Below are 24,322 nucleotides of genomic sequence, written 5' to 3' on the forward strand. Positions count from 1 at the left end.
GACAAACTCCAAGCATTGATTATTCAAGAATGGGCTGCCATCAGTCAGGATGTGGCCAAGAAGTTAATTGACTGCATGCCAGGGAGAATTGCAGAGGTCTTGAAAAAGAAGGGTCAACACTGCAAATATTGACTTCATGTAATTGTCAATAAAATCCTTTGACACTTATGAAATGCTTGTAATTATACTTCAGTATTCCATTGTAACATCTGCCAAAAATATCTAAAGACATTGAAGCAGCAAACTTTGTGAAAATGTATATTTGTGTCATTCTCAAAACTTTTGGCCACGACTACTGTATGTATGTATGTGAAGGTTGAGTGTTAATGTGTGAGTGTGTACGCATGTTCTCTATCTGAAGGATGTAATTGCTTCACAAGGTGAGAGTATGCTTCTTAAAGGAACCTGCATTCTTCCCTTTATATTTCAATATAATTATTCTCCAACCCGACGGCCATGGAACTATATAGTTACCTAAATAGTTACCTAAATTAACAGGTAACCTTCTTGTTGTGTCAGGGTGATATCCATCCAACATCACAAAGCCAATCATCATCATCATCATCATCATCATCATCATCATCATCATCATCATCATCATCAACCTGCTCAAGGTGGCTGCAAGTAGAGGTTCCAGGGCTCTGTCTCAACCTTCAACTTCTTATTTTATACTTTTAATATTGCCACTTCTCCTAAACAAAGGCAAGCATGTACACACAATGTGCACCTATTACCCAAACCCAATGTGCACCTATTACCCTTTCCTACCACAGAGCGAGCTCCTTGCATAAGGGGCTCAGACACACCTGCTGTGCTAGCTTGCTGAGCTCACGTAGCCGCTAAGTAGGTCAGTATGTACGAGCATCCACCGGGCAGCAGGACTTGGATCTGACCTGAACTTCTCATCTCAGCCCTGATCTCACTTTCTCACTGCCCACACTCACTATGTTGCTCTGGGCTTCTGTAGACTAGTGTTGCAACAATAATAGTACAGTCATCAAGCAGATACTTTCATCCAAGGCGACATACAGTTTACAAATTATGTGTATTTACTATTTGCTGGAATATGTCTGGGAAGAGGCCCAGACATAGACATTGACATTGAGAGATGAGCGGTGGAGAAACGTGAGAAGTAACAGTCAGAGAACTGGAGACAGAAGCTGAGATCGAAGCAGTACCTGAGAGCAGAGCCAGCCAGGAAGTCCTGATGTTAAAGATGCCTGTGCTGTTCATTAGTGTCCTGGGTCTGTCGGAGGAACAGCAGGCCCTGCAGTCCTTAGCCTCCCAGCTGTATTTATAGACAGGCCCAGAGATGCCGTTAATGACATGGAGGCAGAGACAGGGGGAGTCAGAGAAATACAACACTGTTTATTTTCTGTGTCTGTATACTGTAAATCCACCAAGAATTTGGAGTCTGGGGTGATGTCACATCCTTGGAGAAGATGTGAGTGCCCCAGTATGTCTGTGACTGGTCTTTCTTCTTCCAAGTGGGATTGGATTACTCCAGCTCCAACAGCCAATCAGTTTTGTTTCTCATTGGTTCAGATGCTTTTTGTCTTTCAAATGGAGCATTTTACTGCTGTTATTGATTTTTGTTCATTCCTTAGTTTAGTTGAATATGTGTTGCGCAATCTTTAGAAACTTTCCAGCAAATCAGCTGGTGTTTGAATAGCACATTTTGTCCACACCTGTTAAGTAAACAGTGTAGGAGTAAGACTGCACATATCTCATGAACCCGTGTTTGAGACCAGAGTTAACGTCCAGAACAGGACAGATAAGGAAAGGGTTCAGGGACACATTTTTAGAAAACAAAGAAAATAATCTATTCCAAAATAATAATAAAAATCTTGAAGAGTACAATGTCTCAAACTCTTTTGAAACCAGCTTGGCTTTGGCCACGTTGTTTTCAGACAGTTTGTAGAATATGTTTAGAGGATGCAGGAGGCGGGACCGGGGGCCTAAAAAAAACGTCCATATAAAAGTGTCAGGTTGAGTTTATCCTGCGCGAGAAGGGGGGGTGGGGGGGTTGGAGTGGGTCGACGGCCCCGCGCTGTCAGGGCCTTGTGGAATCCCCTAACGGTTCTGGCTTTGGAGTAAATACAGGCCCAGCGGACACCTTTTCCCGCCCCGGGGCACACAAACCCCAGGCCTTCCCACATTCCACTTTTATTTTCCTGCTTGCAAAATGCCTCTGGCTATCAGAGCTGGTGAGACTTTTTTTATTTACTCATAAAATGTGTATTAGAAGAACTAAATCAGTCATGAAGAGCCCTCTCTCGTCGACTAACCTTCTCTCAGTTTTGGTTGGACTTTCTTCCCTCTACTCCCCTCACTTTCTGCCTGCTTATATCGCTCTTCTTCCTTCTCAAATGTGTGGTGTATCCTATAGATTGGGAAAAGGTCTCTCTTTTGACCTGGGGGATTTCAAAGGATCTGGATTGCATTATCCCCCCCAATTACAGAAAATTACTGTTCCCGCCCCAACAATTGGGTGTATGTTTAACCCCTGCACCTGTGGCCTAGACAAAGGAACCCACAAATGTCAAGAAGGAAACACATTCGCCCATAATTTTCAAGTATTATTTGAATGTAGCAGCTGTCCTTAGAAGAACATGAAGTTAACTAAACAATACTCTTTCTCAGACCTTTAGTCTAACTCAACCCCAATAGGACTTGACACTGGGGCACTGGGATAGTGGGATTGACTCTGTTTCAAATGGGTCTTTCACTTGTTTGGGGCACAGCAAACACAAATAAAGCTCTTTTAAATTTGTTGTTTGATTTGGTGTAATCTGCAAGCTGTCATTCTGATCCCGGGCCCCTGCCCCCAGGGTGTCATTGGACATAATGAACAGTTAGCCACAGTGTGTTCCTGTGTGCGAGCATGTGTTCAGTAATGTGTGTGTGTGTGTGTGTGTGTGTGTGTGTGTGTGTGTGTGTGTGTGTGTGTGTGTGTGTGTGTGTGTGTGTGTGTGTGTGTGTGTGTGTGTGTGTGTGTGTGTGTGTGTGTGTGTGTGTGTGTGTGTGGTGAACATCCGTGTCTCTTTGTGCATGCAAGTAGCTTTATCATTATCTTTAACTCTGCATTGTTGGAAAATAACCCGTAAGTAAGCATTTCACTGTTAGTCTAAACCTGTTGTTTACAAAGCATGAACCATTTTTTTTGTGTGTGTGTATGTGTACATGCATGTGTCACTGTGTGAATGCACTTGTGTTGCTCCTTGTAGCCTACATGTCAAAGTGTGTGTTTATGTGTGTGGTACACGCCCACTGCTCCTACTGTATGTCTGGGTGGCGGTGGCTGTGTCATGGCTGCACTATGAGGCAGCAGTCCACACGGCCACAGATGGGCCGGGGATCTGTCGAGGTCTCCAGAGCAAGACCCAGGCCACATATGTTGGCTGTAAATCCGAGCTGCTCGCCCCTCTTTCCCGCTTTCTCTCTCTTCCGTCGATCTCCCCCTAACATTGTTTACGTGGCAGGAATGCCTCTGGATCCCGTTCGGCCTGAGACCGAGATTCACTTCATCCTCTCTCGCAGGCCTGTTGGGAATATTCCCGGGGTTCCGAGCCACTTTGGCACGTTAGGAGCCCTATTTGTCTGATTGGGGAAAAGCCTCTGCTGTTAATCCAAAACAATATGAACAAGCCGGTATGTGCCGAGGCTCGGGTTGCTTGTAATAAACACGTCAGATGGGGTTTCAACAAGAACAGGTTTCACAGCATTGACCACCTCCAGAATTCAGGGTAGCTGACTCACTATACATAGTTTATAGCTAATAAAAGTGCATGAGAATATTTTAATGGATTTGATTTGCTTAGCTTATTTTTCAATAAATACATTTTGGGAGTGCTTTAGTAACATTATGCGTTAGACTAGTGTTAATGACATATGTATCAAACTATTTCATGTTAAAATGTTCTTGTAGTCTATTTGTTATATATTTTAAATAAGAGTCCTCTCATATTCCAAATCAAATATTCAGTACTATCACCCAACTTATGGTGTGGAAATGTGAGGATGATGTGTGAGCACTCACAATGCACTCTTGTCTCCCGCTGTGTCCTTCTGTATAACGGATGGCACTGGGTTAGCCTCAGCTTCTTTGCATTGTGATGAAAGTTAGTGTGTCTGGGTCACATTCAGCAGCTCATACCATGCCAAGCTGAACTTTTGCATCAATCACTCAAATATGGCGAGCAGACAGTCCAGCAGTTGGACCTTGGTAGTGAAATGTGGGGGCTTGGGGCTATTTTTTAAGACCACCCTCTTTCCCTCTATCACTCACTCTCACCCTCTTTCTAACAGTTTGCTTGTCACTATGGGAAATCTCCAGGCGAGAGAGGGAGAGTTCATCCCTCTGTAAGGATTTAGAGGACTCCCTTGTCTTTTACTTCATCAGAGACAATTGAGTCATTCAGCTCCCATTGTGGGGCCCGGCGAGGCGAGGAGGGGCAGAGGGTTAGAGGGGGAGCGAGAGGGAGGGGAGGGGGAAGCCCCTGATGCACAGTGTGTACTCTGGGTGGCTCTTAGGGGCGAGAGATGGCGGGGATGGGGGTAAGGGGAGGAAGAAGAGGTGGGGGGCGAGAGAGTTATCCTGGAACGCCGGAGCAATTTGTCACATTGGAATGGCTCTTGAGTTACCAAGGGGGCCCTAATAGTGGGAGAGTTTTTTTTGGGGTGGGAGGAGGATGAGCCGGGCGGCAGAGAGGGGTCAGGGGTCACGGCCTACTCAAGCCCAGGCGATGCATCCGTCAGTAGGCGTTGGAGGGAAGGAGGAGGGTAAATGGGGAGGAGGTGGAGGTGGGGTTGGAAAGCTTGGCACTCGCCGGGGCTACGTTCTCCTTGGCATGCTTGTAAAACCTACAGGAGGGATTAGCGTGTGAGAACATTTGCAATAGCAGGCTGAAGTGGAGCCGCCTGTTAGGGCATGTGCACTCTTCCTCTCTCCGCTCCAGCACCACACTCTGGAGTGTCACCTTTCACCCACCACCTCAAGACAGAGGCTTAAGGGATGTCCCCTCACTGAAGGCCTCCCTGCGGTTGTGTCTGAATATTTGTGTGCATCTGTGTGCTCAACTTGGACAATCATTTGGCAAGTCTAGTCTATGATAAGACCTTCCCATGACTGGAATCAGAATTCGTAACCTGCCATCCACCAGCCCTTCTTGCACCAGTATAGGCTGTCTTGAGTTACCTCATAGATAACAGTGGTACCATCACTCTCAACACTCCACCCCCCTTCATGGCAATTAATACCCAATATGGGTGGTCTGTAAAAACCACAAGACCACAACACTGGAGCTTTACAAGTCGTGCTTTCCACCCTTCGATGCACAAACAAACGCAAACAAAGACAGTTGCAGTAAAAGCCTTGTGGGGGTCATAAATGAGTGGTTGTGGAGCCAGCCAGAGGACGGGAGTCAATAACTCCCTCCAGCACAAGCCACAGCAATGCACCCCGTGGTCAACTCTCCGCTAATTACCACTGATTTAGCCACGGTCTCGGGAAAGGTCGTGACACACACAGAAGCACACACACAAATACACACGTGCTACATGCTCGCAAACACAAACTCTTGCTGACGTAGTAACAACCACAGACAGGCAGATGCACACAGCAACACAGTGTAGAAGTGTACAGATTTCTTCTAGCACAGGCCCATACTTAGAGGACAGAGACTTGCTCTGATTATGTAGTTGAATAGGCTACAAGAAAGGAGTTGTCGTCATCGGATAGCGGGGCAGTAGGAGGGCTATTGTGATTGTTTTATTTAGAGGATAAGGATAGGAACACAGACAAAGATGTAATGACAACATTCCAATTCTAGCTCTGAACGAGTTCTTTGGCCAGAATCCTAGCCCAGCGGTTGATGTTCCGATTGCATCAGAGGCCAAGATACAAGGCCAACTTGACTTGTCAGAATCTTCCTTTGGGGCCCAGTATGGTATGATGTGGCATACTTTACGGATGCGCCAGCCTTGAATAGAGAGAGCAGTGCCTGTGGTCTCAAGGTTAAGAAACAAGTCCGTATGCATACGTGTATGCATACGTGAATGGATATATATATTTACCCCAAAAATATGGGGGATTGGAAATGATGCAGACAATTACATTGGAAGCAACATTCTTTCCGCAATATTAAGCTGATCCACCCCCCCAAGAAAAAAAAAAAAAAAAGAAACAAGTCCGTAACCCTCTTGTGTTTCTACTAGCCAACTCTAATGACTAGGGCTGTGACAATAACTGTATTGTAATATTTTTTTCCATGGCAAAAGTGAAAACACGAAGCAGACCAAGCTCTTTAGTCCTTTAAAAACCTGTTGTATGTATGTGCTATAAATAAGTAAATAAATGTAACTCTGGATGACACATAATGATGTTTGTTTCCAACATTAGGTCTGTTTTCCTTAAGAAGTTAAATCTGCTTTGTGTTTTGTTTCCTTGCCATGATACTAATGATCGTCCCGGCCCTACTAATGACCCCCTATTTCTTTCACTCTCCTTTTTCTCTTTCCGCTCTTCATGTGGTCTTATTGGCTTGGAGTCTATTTTCCTATCTGACCTTGTTGCTCTCGTTTTCTGTTGCTCTCCCTGTGTATATTTAGTTGTTGTTCATGTTACATGTACATCAACTGTACAGGGTTTTATAGTTCTTTGTGACAGTGTATTTTGCCCTCAATATTTGGACTGTCCGCATTCCCATCAGTGTGTGCATAGCCCCACCTGCAAATTCAGGGAACTCCTGTCACTGTTGGACATATTGTTTGCTTAACTATTTGAATGTACTCTCTTGCAGTAAGCGGTATGGAAAGGTCTTACACAGTGTGCCCTGCCATGATATTTAGTAGTTCTATTTTTCACACTGTACAATAAGTGCCTGTTTCACCCTGTTGACCCCCCAGTAACTTAACTAATGTTGGGGGCCCTCTGTGAGCGCAGGCAGCTGAGGTGACCTCAGTCTGTACCCCCTCCGACTAGGTGGCCTTGACATTCGTAAGGGAGACTATGTCACAGCCGATAGCAGGGTCATCCCCTAGGATCACTGGGTCAGAATGGAGTGGGAGCTTTAGCAATAGCAAAGGGCAGGCACAGCAAATAGATGTCTAGAAGGGAAAGCATTCAGCTGTGGGTTGTGGAATGAGCGGGGGGAAATTATGCTTTGCATTATAATGTTATTGCATTATATGAGTATCCTTGAATCCTTTGAATTTACTTTTTGTCAATATGACCTGTTGACAAGGAAGATATTGGTCACAATACTTAAGATGCTAGGCTTCTTCTTTATGATGGTCTTGCCCCTGTAAAGTTTGTCTTACAGTGGTTTAGACTTTGCTCTCCCTGATGGCTTAGCTCATAATTCAGAGCAACTCCTCCTTCCTTCCTCGTCAGGAAACGAAATATGGTAGACTATGTCGCCAAAGCAATTGGCATATCATCTGATTTAAAGGGCTCTATCCAATTTATGAGAAAATGGTCTATGTCTCGTGTAAGTCTCTCGCTCTTTCTCTCTCCATCTCCTGCTCTCTCGCTCCCTCTCTTTCGCTCCCGCTCTTGCTCTCTCTCCCTACCCCTCTCTCTCTCTCTCTCTCTCTCTCTCTCTCTCTCTCTCTCTCTCTCTCTCTCTCTCTCTCTCTCTCTCTCTCTCTCTCTCTCTCTCTCTCTCGCTCTCGCTCTCTGTGTATGTGTCACTCAGGCCTAATAAAGCCAAGTCAATCATTCACTAGGACAGTCACTAGGTGGATTCAGACCCATAATAGCGGCCAGTGGATCCACAGTGCACCGTTTTTTATGAGGCTGACCAATAAAAGTCATTTAAGTCACCTGGAATCTCAGAGTGGTCACATTTATGGCATCAAATCATTCTAAACCCATAATGCACGTACAGTAGCCTTCTCAGGCATAGAAGCAGTGATTTAGCTTACCTAAGATTTGGAACGGTTCTAATTCTTGAATGGATGCCCTACAACACAACTACTGTATCCCGTTCAAACTGCTAGGACATGTAGTTCTCTTTTTTAATGTTTATGTAACATATCTGTAATAAATGGTTTCAATCTACTGTAGTAGTTTTTTCTGACTAATATGACACCGAAAACATAATGTTATGAGGTAAAATCCACCATGTGTGTCACCCGCTTTGGGAACGCCATCTGCTTGCTTTTGAGTTGGTTTTTACTTTCTAAATTATGTGATCACATTTAGAATGTTGATTCCTTTGTGTTAATGTTTTAGTATTTAACATTCTGCATTGGTAACAGGTATTTCTTTTTTTGTCCATTTTGTTTCTTTCTCACCATACAGTACCTACAGATGAAATGGCCCTTGCTAGATGTTAACCACGGAAGTCTTCAAAGTAGACAAGCACTTAAAGATGCCCGGTCCCCGTCACCAGCACACATTGTTGTAAGTAACCCCCTCTTTATTCCTTTACATTTCTCTACCTCCTTTTGCCCCTTAAACAGAAATACAATCCTTCTCCTGTACCCTGTATTGTATACCTCTGTATACCCTCTTTTTCCAACACAAAATCTGTTGAATGGATGTCAGTGACTAACTGAAATACCTAGAGACCAGGGTTGGGATCAATTCGAATGGAAGGCAGTCAAATCAGTAAGTAAACAAAAATTACAATTCAATAATCGAAAAAACAATTATTTTTTATTTTCAATGACTTCAATAAACTGAAAACATTTCTGAATGTTAAATTCGAATCACTTCCTGAGTTGACTGCCTTATTGAGCCTGAATTGAGCCCAACCCTACTATAAGCATTATATTGACTGTATTGATTGCGTAAAGCCAATTGTAAGGGAAAGCTCACTCTGTGAAAGGGATAAGCTGGCAGCTGTAGTGGAGTTGCCAAAGTGGCAGATGGCCATTGCTCTTTGGACGGCCACGCCGCTCCTGACGCAGTGTGTGTGGCGACACAAGGCCCAACCCAGTGCTTGCTGTACAGTAGAGTTTGCAGATGGATAATTAGCTTAACCTAATAGGAAACCTATGGAGATGACCCACAGCCTCAGAGCAGGAATGTTTACTCTTCTGACTATATGAGCACAGTGAAGGAGGAGCTATAGCCACATTGTTAACTAACCCACACTGTTCACTTTCCAAAGAGCATGACCGCCCTACGCCCGGGCTGGCTACGTGACTGGACAGTGATAGTCTAATAGGGACCATGTCAATATTTAAAAAGCTAGTTCTCTATTATTAACAGATTTGTCCATGTTTGGCCAATGTAAAGGTATAGTGAAGAATATAAAAAGGTGTGGAATAAAAGTTGGTGTTAGTAAGAGGACTAAAAGTGAGCCAGTATTGGCATGGTGGGTAGCATTGTTTCTAGAGTTGTAATTAGGATAGTTGAGATAACGCCAATGTTAAAGTTCATACATGGTCTCCATGCAATAATAGCGGACATACACTTAGTTAAGGCTACACTATAGACCCATTGTGCATATGAGTGTCTGATTGATTTAGACTTAACCACATAGCTGACCCTGTGTTGACCCATGGAGCGAATATGTGTAGTCAACATTTGTTTAGGTCATGAGTTTTACACAAGGATGTGAATAATTAGAGGCTTAAATGATGTTAAGGAACTGTCTCCACATGAGTCACTGTTGGTATTTGATAAGTAGAGATAGTTTTTATGAGCCACAATAAAAAATACTATCATCAATAGTTTCCAGTTCAACAGTAAGAGAAAGTTGGAAAGCCAGCCCTCTTGGTCTTTTGCCTATTTTCGCTAAGTACAGCTTAAAATAGTCTGTTTTTTAAAGCAGAAACCCTGTCAAAAGTTATGCTTATGACAAAGAGATGGCGATGACAGTGCTCTAACGAACACAACAAGCAAACTCAGTAGGACAGGCCGTCCTTATCCTCAGAGCGACGCCAGTGTTATTTTTATACCGTAAAGTTCAGGAGGCCCAACTTGCGTGGTTATTTTAAGAGACACCATTTCCTCTGAAATCATGAAGCTGGTAGGAGGCAGTTAAGCTGCAGGTAAATGCTTCAGTTTTTATTCCTCCATGAGTCATATGGCTTTAAATACTTATCACCTCATATCTTCCATTGCTCCTTCGTACCGAGGGCTTTAGGAGGAGTTTGACATCCAAAACACGGTTACAGTTAAAATGCTTCGTAGTCAGAATGCATTAGCATCTTGTTACTCCAGCAAACGTGTCTATCTTCATTGTTTATTTATTTATTTGTTTGATTAGTAAGATCAGTGGTGTTGCTGCACCTGAATGCACTTGCTGTTAGTGTAAGTGATCAAATTGAATGTGAGATGAAGCTGGTATTGTCTTCTCCCTCCTGCCCTCCTCCATTTATCTCCAACTGAGGGGAGTTTTATTAGAAGTTTCCCTGATTTGCATCGTACCAGTGTTAACAACGGATAGACAGATCAGTTTAGGCGACTCGGGCAATGTCAGAGATAACAACACTTTGGCCCTTCGTATCACAATCAAACCCCACCCCCCAACCAACATGGTCTTTTTCAGTGGTATTCATAGTCGGGGGGCGCAACTCCTAGTGGGGTTGTAGGGAAACTGCAGTGTTGACCCCCCCCCCCCCCCAAACAAATTAAGAGTACAGATTATTTTATGGGACAATATACAATGTTTTTGAGAAAGATACCTTTGAAAATACAATTTTATTGAGCAAATGTTTACTTATTATTTTTATTTGTTGGGGGGGACAAAAAATTAACAATACAGATTATTTTATGGGACAATACAAAAATGTTTTTTGAGAAATATACATTTGAAAAATTACACTTTATTGAGTAAGTGTTTTCAATGGTTTATTTTATAATAGATGAAAATGTAATGAATTTAAGTTTATTTCTTGATGTAAAAATGTATTTTATGGTTGTCATTAGATTTGGGTGGGGTCATGAGAAATTCTTGCAAAAAGAATTGTCCCCAGAAATTCTTGCGTGAAAAAATGGGGTCCCAGGTGTAAAAGTTTCAATGCCACTGGTTTATATGTTCCTTTACATAAGCCCTCCCAAGTAAAGAAAAATATATATTATTATTATTGTTGGACATAAAATACTGTAAAACTACCAGCAAATCAACTCCAAGTGATTTGAATTATGGAAATCTGTTCCAAAGTATTCCCAAGCATAATAGAGATACAGGTAACTGCCAAATACAAAATAAAGGAAACGCCAAAATAAAGTGTCTTAATAGGGCATTGGGACACCTCGAGCCAGAACGACTTCAATGCACCTTGCCATAGATTCGACAAGTGTCTGGAACTCTACTGGAGGGATGCGACTCCATTCTTCCACTGGAAATTCCATAATTTGGTGTTTTGTTGATAGTGGTGGAAAACGCTGTTTCAGGTGCCGCTCCAGAATCTCCCATAAGTGTTAAGATTGAGATCTCTTGACTGAGACGACCATGGCATATGGTTTACATCGTTCTCATGCTCATCAAACCATTCAGTGACCACTCGTGCCCTATGGATGGGGGCATTGTTATCCTATGGGGGCATAGCCATGGTAGCCAAAATAATGGCCAAAATAATAACCTGCCCAGCATTTTTATACATGACCCTAAGCATGATGGGATGTTAATTGCTTAATTAACTCAGGAACCACACCTGTGGAAGCACCTGCTTTCAATATACAGTACTTTGTATCCCTCATTTACTCAAGGGTTTCCATTATTTTGGCAGTTACCTGAATTATGTGATCGTATACAAATGTAAGCAAGGTTTGAAATTAGTATGTTTTAGTCAAATATTATATCTGTTTGGGCTTCTTGCGGTCAATTTTCATTCTACAAATCGACCCGTGGCTGAATCTAGTCGATGATCCCCGCTTTACGTAATCCCCTTATAAAAAAATGTGGCCGTAAACAGTCGTTTCTTTTTGCTTTCAAATGGGAAAAACACCTGGGCACCTTGACCGATCTTTGGCTTGAAATGTGCCATCTGCACCGTAGTGATAAAAACCAGCCGATAGGCACCAGCGATAAGGAGAGAGCGATCCGAAGTTCAAGTGACTTCAACAACTTCAGAAAGTCAGAGAGAGTGAAATAGTAAATAAGACAAAAATATCAAGTTTGAGACATACATTCATACACATGCTAAATTGAGCAATGAGAGATGGAGAAGGACAAAGACTGATGGACAGATAGACAAAGAGATGGAAAAAGACAAATGAGCAGATACACATAGAATCAAACAAAAACATACTGTCTTGTGTAGACTCTATGGATAGGTCAGTTTCTGGGGTAGAAGTAGGTGGAACTCTTGAGGGTCAGCCATGAAGGGAAAGGAGGAAGTGACCTCACAGGGGCTTGTCGTTACGAGGGCGTGCCCCTCTCCTCCATCCCCGCAAAGGGGGCATGCCTGGCCCTTTGATGTGTCTGACCGCCCCGCGGGGCAGCCTCCAAACCGCTGCCGCTGAACTTTTAGACCATTGGCTGAAAGTGATTATTTATTTATGTCTATTGATGTGTATTTTTTTCAGAAAGAAACCCAGGGAGAGACATTTTTGTCTTGTTCTTCACATAGTCAACAGTCTGAGAGAATTTTGTATAGAATAGCCCTCAGTTCGTAGTCGTATGCTACAGTATCTTCATTTGACTCATTTTCATAACACACATAATAAACACAGTCAATTCTCAAAACTAAATGAGTTCACAGTCTTCTATAAAAAAACTGAATGTTATCCTTTCTTGTTAAATTGTTGGTGCACCAAATACAGTAGGCCTACATCGGCTGATGTATTATGCCATTTTCCTAGTAGCTTAGAGGTGCTCGAAATAGGATTTGTTTTGAGCCACGTGACAGATTTTTGATTTGTTACGGGATCTGTTTCGTGTGTGTGTGCCCCCACATCACAGCTGGCAACTGCTGCTACTCAAGCAGGACATAGCTGTGTCCCAGTAGCATAACATGGTGGTGTTCTGGTCATGCCATTTTTTTACACATTCAAGTTGAGAAAAGTACTTTACATTTCAACTCTGTAAGGCAAGAATTGTGTAAGGGAATGTAAGAAAGGGTACGCCACTTGTTGTTGGCTTTAAATAATAATATCTTCTAACTCAGTCATCGGACAACGTAAATGATAGGCTGTCAGGTTTTTTGGGGGGGGGGTGTAAATAAAACACTCCAGGCCACTCTTGAGGTCTAAAACTAGATAGAAAGTATGTAGAAATTATAATGGACCTTTACATTTTCAAATAACTGTCCTTCTTCTGGCCCGCAAATAGCTTTTGATGAACAAATCAGTTCAGAATTTTGAAATCCCAATGTGGCCCTCGAGCCATAGTTTCTGCCCACCCCTGGGTTAAGTGATGAATAACCTAAATTAGAGGCCACTTTAGAGTTACTATTGTGGTGCAAGTCAAACATTTTTGACAATGTTTCTTAAATTGACATGCTGGGAACTGGGGCAGAAATATGCATATGTTTGAGAGCGAGAGAGTGTGCGCACACATACACACACACACAAACAAACACACACAAATACACATACACACACACTCCACACCACACTAGTCCTTTCCTCAGAGTCTGTTCAGGCTGGACAATGTCTCCATTGTTTTCTGGGCTTTCACTGGCAGCAGGGGACTGCTGGAGTGTTAACCATTTCCCAACCAGGCCTCAGTGTAGTGTGTCCCCGTGTGTGTGTGTCAGGAGCAGTGAAGAATGGAACTTGAGGGAGTATAGTGTCCTGTTGTGTGCCTACTCCAAGTGTATGATAATGAGCGTTGAGTAAGTGATGGAATCTGACCATTACATCTATGTGTGGCAAGACCTCCCACCTGAACCAATGAACACTTGGCTTTCACGTTTTAGGCCAATTTGTCTCTCCATAGAAAAGTGCACTAGAACAAGAGCTACAGAATGGGAGTGGGAGTTGGCTTGAAATTAAGTCTCCTTCCCAATTTAAAAAAAAAAAAGAATAGATTTGTTCAGGAAATGCCCACAATGACTTCTCAGTCCCCCACTGTGGCTAAACAGCTTGGCCGGTCATCCTTAGAAAAGACATGGCCAGTGGTCTCTTGTCTACTCCACGTCCATCTTTGTATGTTGAGAAACGTTAAATAAAGACAAGTCTCCTCCCTATGAATTGCAGTCCACCTGGGCTGTACAGACAATAACTCTGTGGGTTGGAAGCCCTGGTGGGAGAGCCTGGCCTCACTGTTAATGAGTGCCCCCAGGGTCACAGACTGGAGACACACTGCCCTCACTGTTTACGAGGGGAGACCTCTCTCCGTCTGTCTCCCCCCCCTCTCTCTCTCTCGCTCTCACTCTCTCTCTCTCTCTCTCTCTCTCTCTCTCTCTTTCTCTCTTGCTCTGTTCCTCTACCTTGCTCAGATAATCATCCTTACTTCAGTCTTCAAGCTTTGGGTAGACTGAGCAAAGTCAGTGGTAGCATTATCACAGAAGAATGCAATGCTGTCTGTTATGGCAGTAGTGCTCTCAACCAGAGCCCCTTCGGCTCTTCTGTTGGTAGGAGACATGGCCTCACCCTTAGACAGGGGGCTTTGTGCCTCTTCTGGCCACCCAACAGGCCTTGGCCCTGTCCATTGTCTCAAACCAGACGTTGCACTGTCATGCTGACATCATGACCATTTTGGGGGCCAAATGTGAGACTAGCTGAGACGTGTGTCAATCATGGGAACTGTGACAAGAGTGGGTAATAGGGGTTTTCTGTTTCACTCAGTGAAACCCAATCTAGACAAAGTCATTGTTTCTCTACAACACTGAATGTCCAGTTGTTTACAGACTTCCCATTGACAGTCAGTGTCTGCTGAGCAGCCAACAAAGGAATGACTGAGCAAGCAACAGTGGAATTTATAGGGATTTATAGAGGAAAAATTCCATCCAGATTCTGACCTGTAATAGTGCGTAGCCTATTTTGTTATACCTTTTCCTTTATTGTTCGATATTTTTTCCTCAGGAATGCACTCTAGGCCTAGCGCACTCCACCATTAGTTGTCATCTGATTGCAGGAAGAAATGTGAATAGCGGCTTTTATACGCACATGAATAGTTGAGAGATCATTTGTCCTTTTTACCTCTGGGTGGTATTTAGCCATTATGTAGGCTAACCCCTGTAAACTTAGGCCACCCTAGGTAATGGGCAGATCTAGACTGTGTTTAGATCTGCTTGTTTAACCACTGTATATACTGTAATCCTGTTGAGAGAAATCTGTCTCCCACAGGGTCAAGCAGTCATAGGGTCAAGCACACAAGACTTATTGACTTTTGTGCAGAGTAGGCTAACCTGTACAGTACAGTAACGTTATGTGTGAGGTTTCAGGACTGTATATGGTGAAAACACTTTGTCATAACTAACTTAGGTGGTTCAGTAGTTTTTGGGGGTCTGTGTGTTTGTGTCTGAATGATTGTGTGTGAGTTTTTTTGTAAAATGATACATGAACTCTTCATCTCCTTCCCTGTTTCTTTTCCCTTTTCCTCTTTTTTCCTCCCTCTTTCTTTCCATGCCCTTCCTCTCCTGATTTTAGAGTAATGTTTAACATGATTTGGCTGTTAGCTGCACACCTACCTAATGCACAGGAATACATCTCCCCATGTTCACCCTAGTGCAAGCTGCATTTACTTAAGAGCCAAAGAAGGAGATGTCTTTGAACCAGCAGCGAGAACAGCTGAGAAACTCCATTGTATAACAGTATAACAGCCATGTAACCAACCCAAAGCCAACCCATGTTCTCATATTCTCTGTGTAATGTGTGTGTATACGGATAGGCATGGCACCCTGGAGAAAGCTGAGGTAGCCATAAGGAAAGGAAATAGAAGGTTAAATAAATGAATAGCTTAGCTAGTGAAAAGAAGCATTAGGCCTATTTCTTTTGGGAAGTGAAAACACACTGCTTTACATTCATGTTCCTGGTAGGCTAGGATGATGTGTGTGTGAGCTGATATAATTGTGTGACTCGGGAACGTCCGTCTTTGCCTTTCAGGGGCCCTTCTGCTTGGAATTCCCCGGACAGTCAGATCTGAGCCTTCACCAATTTCAGTTGGTGAGAACTTTGAATTCCAAGTATCTTGTTAGCTGGTTGATGATGCCAAAATAACAACTGACAAATTATGATGATGTTGATAAAAATACAAATAAAGTAATAATAACAACCATAATGCTAATGATAGCCTAATCATGCTATGTTGTTGTGTTTGCTACTGATTCAGTGCTGCTACTGCTGTGTTGTTGACTTGCTTTGTTGCTCTGAAATGGCAGCTGGTGCAGATATGTCTTGGATACTTTTGACAGCCTTAACCTACTGACCTTTGAGCCATGGTTTTCACACTACATATGTACTCATGTCTTGTGCAACACATACATTCCAAGTTCTCTGACAATCCTGATTTCCCGAGATGCTTTTAAAAGACTGTGAACTGTGTTCTGTAGGTAATTGGCTTGTAACCCACTAGTGTTGTGATACTTGGTGTAGCCCAGCTCAGGTTGCTGACTGTGCTTTGTCTCTGGTGTAGCTAACATCAGATGGTTTAGAATGTTTTTTCTTAAGGTAGCATTACGGTCTCCATCGATAGGGATTATGCCCTTTGGCTTTACAACAGTGCCTAAGTGTCTGTTGATTTAACTTTCTGCTGTTTGAACATGGTATATAATGATGCTTTCAGGTCCATAAAGGTTTCTGTCAAACAGTATAGGTTAAATCTATTTGAATTCAATCACTTTTGACAGCATCCTATTTGATTGAAACAAAACTTTGCTTACATTTTGCCCATGGAAGAAGTGGTCTGAAAGGGACTTTTTGGACCTGAATGCCAAAACATTTAGGAGATAAAGGTGTTCCAAGTTGACCCATTTCGCATACCCCAACTCAGTCGTTTATCTTTTCCAGTGATGAAGACATGGATGTCTCATGGTATGGCCATGAGACATCCATGTCTTCATCATTGTAAAAGATAAATGGTTGAGTTTGATATAATTTAAAAGCTTGCAAACAGGGTTGTCAAACTATTTAACAATGTCTTGAAAAAAAAACGTTTTAAAAAATATATATATATATAATACTTTTTTTTTACCCTTTAATGTTGATTATCTAAAAATGCATAAACGAGAAGAAAAAAATCATTTTCACAAACAGTACCAGTCAAAAGTATGGACACACCTACTCATTCAAGTTTTTTTTCTTTCTTAAATTTGTACTATTTTCTACATTGTAGAATAATAACATATATGCATTCATGTAGTAACCAAAAAAGTGTTAAACAAAACAATATATATATTTTTGATTCCTCAAAGTAGCCACCCTTTAAAAATAATTTTCACATACAGTACCAGTCAAAAGTATGGACACACCTACTCATTCAAGTTTTTTTTTTTTTTTTTTTTTGTACTATTTTCTACATTGTAGAATAATAACATATATGCATTTATGTAGTAACCAAAAAAGTGTTAAACAAAACAATATATTTTTTGGGGATTCCTCAAAGTAGCCACCCTTTGACTTGATGACAGCTTTGCACACTCTTGGCATTCTCTCAACTAGCTTCATGAGGTAGTCACCTGGAATGCAATTAAATGAACAGGTATCCTTGTTAAAAGTTAATTTGTCGAATTTATTTCCTTCTTAATGCATTTGTCACAACACAATTGATTGGCTCAAGGTAGGGGTGGTATACAGAAGAAAGCCCTATTTGGTTAAAGACCAAGTCCATATTATGGCAAGAACAGCTCAAATAAGCAAAGAGAAACGAGAGTCCATCATTACTTTAAGACATGAAAATCATTCAATACGGAAAATGTCAAGAACTTTAAAAGTTTCTTCAATTGCAGTCGCAAAAATCATCAAGCGCAATGATGAAACTGTCTCTCATGAGGACCGCCACAGGAAAGGAAGACCCAGAGTTACCTCTGCTGCAGAGGATAAGTTCATTACAGTTAACTGCACCTCAGATTGCAGCCCAAATAAATGCTTCACAGAGTTCAAGTAACAGACACTTCTCAACATTAACTGTTCAGAGGAGACTGCGTGAGTCAGGCCTTCATCGTCGACTTGCTGCAAAGAAACTGAAGGACACCAATCAGAAGAAGAGACTTGCTTGGGCCAAGAAACACGAGCAATTGACATTAGACCAATGGAAATCTGTCCTTCGGTTTGATGAGTCCAAATTTTAGATTTTTGGTTCTAACCGCTGTGTCTTTGTGAGACGCAGAGTAGGTGAACGGATTATCTCTGCATGTGTGGTTCCCACTGTGAAGCATGGAGGAGGGGGTGTGTCGGTGTGGGGGTGTTTTGCTGGTGACACTGTCTGTGATTTATTTAGAATTCAAGGCACACTTAACCAGCATGGCTAAAACAGCATTCTGCAGCGATACGCCATCCCATCTGGTTTGCGCTTAGTGGGACTATCATTTGTTTTTCAACAGGACAATGACCCAACACACCTCCAGGCTGTGTAAGAGCTGTTTGACCAAGAAGGAGAGTGATGGAGTGCTGCATCAGATTACCTGGCTTCCACAATCACACACGACCTCAACCCAATTGAGATGGTTTGGGATGAGTTGGACCGCAGAGTGAAGTAAAAGCAGCCAACAAGTGTTCAGCATATGTGGGAGCTCCTTTGATGTCTTCATAGTAAAATAAAGAAAACCCTTGAATGAGTAGGTGTGTCCAAACGTTTGACTGGTACTGTATGTCAGGGGTCGGCAACAGGCGCCAAAACCGGCCCGCAAGCGAGACAAACATCACCAGGAATTCAGCTAAAAATGAATTTTATTTAGGAAATCTGTTCACCAAGTAGTCCCACAAATTTTAAAAGAGACATGTGATTGTGTCTCAATGTAATGAAAGTACAAAATTATCAAATCCAATCTGTTTTTGGGCTTGATTGTGGTCAATTTGCAGTGTACAAAAAATCTGCCTATCCCTGGCATGTTGTAGCTTAGAACCTACTTTACATAATTGGTTGAGACACAAAATGCTCTTGAATACAGGGTGGGTGTCATTTCAAACTCAGAACTAGAATTCATAGAATGTACTTATCCCTTCAGACCACTGCAATTTAGCTGGTACACCATTTCCATTTCCATTTAATTGACAATTTAGCTTCTAATTGCTATCACAAAGATGGCCGCCGGTCTACCCACCATCGAATGTTAACTTTAATGGTCATGTCTATTCTATGATCAATATTTAAATGATTTCAATAGGTTTCCTATGGAGGATTGACAGTATAATTTAAACAACAGATATTCCTGTTTAAGTCAACATTGTGGCTGAATCCAACCATCTTTGTGGTAACGTTTGAAATTTGACATTTCAGTTTTATTCCCATTTTAGTATATTTTTCAGCCAAAACATGACACCTACCCTGCATCCAAGAGCATGTTGTGTCTCAACCGATGGCGGTACATCACAAAAACCTCAGATAATGTAAAATAGGGTCTAAGCTACAACATGTGAATATGAAAAAAATTGGCATCTACACATTTTTAGATAATTGACAAAAAAAGTAAAAAAATAAATAAATAAAAATGTTATAAAAGATGAATTATGAAGTGTTTTGACAACTTTGTTTGTAAGCTTTAAATTATATCAATAATTATCAATAAATATCAATATATTTTCCAGTGATGGACATTGTCTCATGGTATGCAAAATAGGTCAACTTTGAGCACCTTTGTCTTGGCACTCAGGTCCAAAACATCCCTTTCTGAGCACTTCTTCGATGGGCAAACATGTATTGATGGTTTGGTTCAAATCAAAAAGAGTGCTGTGAAAAAGTGATTTAATTCAAATGGATAATGTATTTGTTGATCTGAATCTCCATCAGTTCTGAGGTTCTTGGTAAACATTTGTCACACATTATGAGATGTGAATCGTTTTCCAGTCTTTTGCTGGAGGACTGTACTCTGTATAAATACAAATTTGTTTTTGTGTTTGAATTACCATCCAGGATAGAGAATCTTTCTGTTCTATTTTAATCTACAGTTCTCTTGAAGAGGATTCTCTATATTATCGGCATCTGTGGTTGAATATGAGCCAGCAAGAAGTCAACTAGAAAATGCAGTGTGTGTGTGCGTGTGTGCGTGCGTGTGTGCGTGCGTGTGTGCGTGCGTGTGTGCGTGCGTGCGTGTGTGTGTGTGTGTGTGTGTGGTCTAAGTGAGTGACTGTGTGTGTCTGCCTATGTATTTATGTTAGTGGGAGGGGGGGGGGGTCGATGTTGAAGACAAGGGACTCGGACGAGACAAGGCTGTCTAGCTTTTCTGAATTGTTCTGCTGTTGTCAGAAGGTGCTTAGAGCCATCCAAGGACCATGTATGATTTGTTTCGCATTTTTATTTTACTACCCAGTGTCTCATTTAACTATGGTGTCCTCCTTGACGGACCCAAACAGTCAGGGTTTGAATGGATGGGGACATAATGGTTAGCCTTGGTCTGCAAGGCTGCTGCCAGATCAGTGGGTGTTAGGCTAGATTATAGCTCATGGTTGCATGGTTAGCCTGATGAAGGGATTGACAGGAACGGCGGGACATGGGTTGTCATTGAGGATCCAAGAAGAAAACACGTTTTTGTATCCTTTGAATGGACCCCTGAACTCTTGAGTTGCCTGCTTGAATTGCTCCGGTTTATCAATTGCTTGTTGATTTTCCATGCTCCATCAAGACCGTTTTGGTAATAAAGTCGTTGCACTTGGAAAAAACACTTTCGGAAACAACAACCTTAAATGTCAAGTGGAGAGAGATTTTCCTCCTTCTAGTTTTCCCTCCCTCCCTTCTCTAAAAAGTGTCTGCTAGAACCTGTTTGACTAGGTAGTGCAGGAGCTCTGTTGGGTGTGTCTATGTCTGTGTTTCTGTGTGAGTGCGTCTTAAATATGTGTTTGTCTGCATATTCTTTAGTGTTCCTGTCTCTCTAAGGTGTGTGTGTATGTTTGTGTGCTAGATAAGCAGTCCCAGACAGGTCAAGTAAGGTTGTCAAGCACAGTTGTGCGTGTGTGTGTTTTTGGTTTTACTATCCTTGTGGGGACAAATTTGGACAAGTGGGGACATTTTGCGGGTCCCCACAAGGAATAAGGCTATTTTAGGCTTAGGGGTTACGTTTAGGGTTAGGGCTCAGTCACACCAATAGTGTTTGCTGGCCAAGAGTACTTAGCACCCCTGAACGTAATTTGCGAACCGAGTGCACACTGATTTTACATGTAGAATCGAGTAAAACATTTAGTTAGTCAGACGTCTACAGCGGGTGGTCCCTAAAGCAGCGCACTGAACGATAGGCAGGCGAATCCTAGACCCACAACCGGTGCAATGTGTGCGAGCCTTTAGGGTTAAGGTTAGGGAAAATATGATTTTGAATGGGAATCAATTGTTTGGTCCCCATAAGGATAGTAAAACAAGTGTGTGTGTGTGTGTGTGTGTGGGGGGGGGGGGGGGGGGCGTGCGTGCATGCGTGCACTTGAGAGGCTAAATACAAAAGGAAAGACAGTGATGGTGGCACTGATCTTTTTAAAATAGCAGCTTAGTTTTGCAGTTGGATGCAAAAATGTCTCATCAAAATGTGACCCTAAATCATGGTACAATGTGCAGACAAAGTTAATTTGTCATATTGGTCTTTAAGAACCTTAAAAAATATCCCACCTCATCCCACTACTTATTTTCCAAATAATGATAATTGACTATAATTTCTATATCCCCCTGCTTGACCAATCCTCTCTCCCTCCTCCTCTGCCCAAGTCCCACATCTGATTCTGTGGCTGGGCTGTGAGCGTGTACTGTATTAGTACTTGAGGCCGTTTCACAGGGAAATTTGTTTTGACAGAACTCCAGGTGTCTCATTGTTGGAACTGCTATGGTTCAACAGATTTACCAATTAGTATTGGGCTGAGGGCATGGTTGGGGTGGGAAGGGGGGACCGGGAGCAGAGGGAAGGGTAAGTATGGAAGAATTGAAATTTGGGAGGTGGGATGGGATGTTCCGGGTTGGGTAGAGTGATGGACTGAGATGGGGGAGGAGGAGGAAGAAGAAAGGGGGGTCTTTTGGAGGGTCTTGTGGCTGGAGAGAGAGAGGGACGCTGAGCAAGTCGATACGTGACCTCCTTTTCCCAGCGGAGGAATGGAATGACTGGTTTCAGCTGAGTGACAAAGAGGAGAAGAAATAGGATGGGTTGTGTGAAGGAGGCAAATGAGGAGGAGGAGGAAAAGGAGGCTTAGGCTTTAACTTAACAAGTGGCCTATAGTCCAGCCTGATACCGCCAACAAAGGATGGCTTTTTTTCTTCTTTTGCTCTGTCAGTTAGTTTTTGTCAATGTTACTGCAAAATTGAGATGATTGGATTTACGCTAACACAAGTGGGCCTCAGTACACAATGTATTGACTCAGCAGATCACAATCTTTGGAGAGTGTTTTTACACACATCTGTTCCCGAACCAATGATTAGTTTTTATAGAAATCCTTGCTTCCTCCTCTGTTCTCACTTTCTTACTAGGCTGAATTGTGTGGGATTATAGACAGAGGTGTAACTTTCTGAAACTCTTTGTTTTTTCCTTCAGAACAGCCTGCACCTTTTCCAGGAAGTTTTTACATGAACTTTGAAGAGTAGGGTGAAGTGATTTAGAGAATATCCCTAGAGTCGCCTCTAGAATTTAGAGCACTGTTTGGCTCCAGAGTACAGTATGTGTTTGTGTGTCCATCATGACTCTGGTGTTAGCGCTCTATGAAATCACTGCGGGCGCTTACTTGGTCAGAAAGTTAAAGGAAAAAACGTAAATAGAGCCTAAAGTGATGAACCCTCTAGAAATAAGGTCGTAAAGATTTCTCATTGTGTACGTTGACATGCACGCTAATAATTCTATATTAAACTGATTATGGCAGTGGGCAGATTATGCAAAAGTCACGTGAACACCTTACTCTATTTGTCTTAATTGGCGTAAGGTCAAAATCTAAGTAAGCATATTCCAATTAAAACATCTGGTTTTCTGAGCAGTCTTTCATACTATTAGGACATGTAAACACCTTAATCGATGTCCAGCGGTGTATTTGATCTGTGCATATGCAGATGTGTCCATATAAACATGATTATTAGGGCAATTGTTATTTTTGCAAAGCATACAAACGTTTTAATCGATTATATCAATCTGACTATCCACAATAATCGCTTTATTGTGTGCATGTAACCGCACTCATTGAAGGGATAGTTCACCCAAATTACAAAATCACATATTGGTTTCCTTACCCTGTAAGCAATCAATGGACAAGGTGTGACTGCAATCCATGTTTTGGTTTAGCTTCCCTGGCACTGTTTCCATATTAGCATTTGTGTCACAAATCCCATTCGAGTCATGGGACCGATATTAGCATATTTCGTTCATCATATCCAAGTCATCCGAAAGTATCTAAAATTGATTGTGAAGCTCAACAAAGTCACTTATAGATGATTTGAACATGATGCATGAAGAACGCTGATATTGGTCAGATGACTTGCCAGGGAAATGTGTCACAAATTCTAAAACCTTAGCATTTGGAAACCGTGCCAAGGAAACTAAACCAAAGCATGGATTGCTGTCACACCTTGTCCATATACTGCTTACAGGCCAAGGAAACCAATATGCTGAACTATCCCTTTAAGGACTATTTATTGCTGTATCTGGCTGAAAGATATCAAATCAAATTTATTTGTCACATACACATGGTTAGCAGATGTGAATGCGAGTGTAACGAAATGCTTGTGCTTCTAGTTCCGACAATGCAGTAATATCCAACGAGTAATCCGTAGGTTAGGGTCAAATGGCAGTGGAGCCCCTGGCTGCACAACTCTAACATTCTACTGCAAAGCCCATCACATAGGCCTACGTATATAGTGCTACAGCATGCTCAGCATGCTCTCGCCTGCTAATTCACTGTTTGGACTGACACAGCGGCCCTTGTGTTGGAGCACCCATCCCCTGGCTGGTTGTTTGCCTGACTGCGGTGGCCACACTTTGGGGTGAGAGATTTTTGGGTGGATTTTGGAGAGGGGTAGGGCGCACTGGGGGTGTACAGAGAGGCGATGAACCCCACATCCCCAAAGAGCAATTTATCGCTACAGTTGAATGCACTGTGGCAGTTAAAGTTTAACACCTCTTTCTCTCTCTCTCTTTCTCTCTCTGCATATGTGTGTGTGTGTGTGTGTGTGTGTGTGTGTGTGTGTGTGTGTGTGTGTGTGTGTGTGTGTGTGTGTGTGTGTGTGTGTGTGTGTGTGTGTGTGTGTGTGTGTGTGTGTGTGTGTGTGTGTGTGTGTGTGTGTGTGTGTGTGTGTGTGTGTGTGTGTGTTGGCCGGTGGAATGCTGACTGTTTCCAGGGAGCCCTTAAGCTGCCCTGAATTAGGTTTAG

The 24,322-nt window shown here is 42.3% G+C and overlaps 1 protein-coding gene across 19 annotated transcripts in view; it reads left to right on the forward strand.

Moving 5' to 3' along the window:
• The window catches only part of LOC129829202 (transcription factor 7-like 2), a 98,264-nt gene that overhangs the window by 25,026 nt on the left and 48,916 nt on the right, over positions 1-24,322 (forward strand). For 12 of the 19 annotated variants that reach the window (XM_055890824.1, XM_055890826.1, XM_055890823.1 and 9 more), the window contains exons 4-5: positions 8,306-8,407; positions 15,953-16,012. In XM_055890824.1, coding sequence (XP_055746799.1) covers positions 8,306-8,407; positions 15,953-16,012 — 162 coding nt within the window. The remainder of the gene's footprint in view (positions 1-8,305; positions 8,408-15,952; positions 16,013-24,322) is intronic. The other 7 variants (XM_055890832.1, XM_055890837.1, XM_055890834.1 and 4 more) reach the window with 1 other exon arrangement.

This window comes from Salvelinus fontinalis, chromosome 30 (genome assembly GCF_029448725.1).
Source record: "Salvelinus fontinalis isolate EN_2023a chromosome 30, ASM2944872v1, whole genome shotgun sequence".
Classification (NCBI taxonomy): Eukaryota; Metazoa; Chordata; class Actinopteri; order Salmoniformes; family Salmonidae; genus Salvelinus; species Salvelinus fontinalis.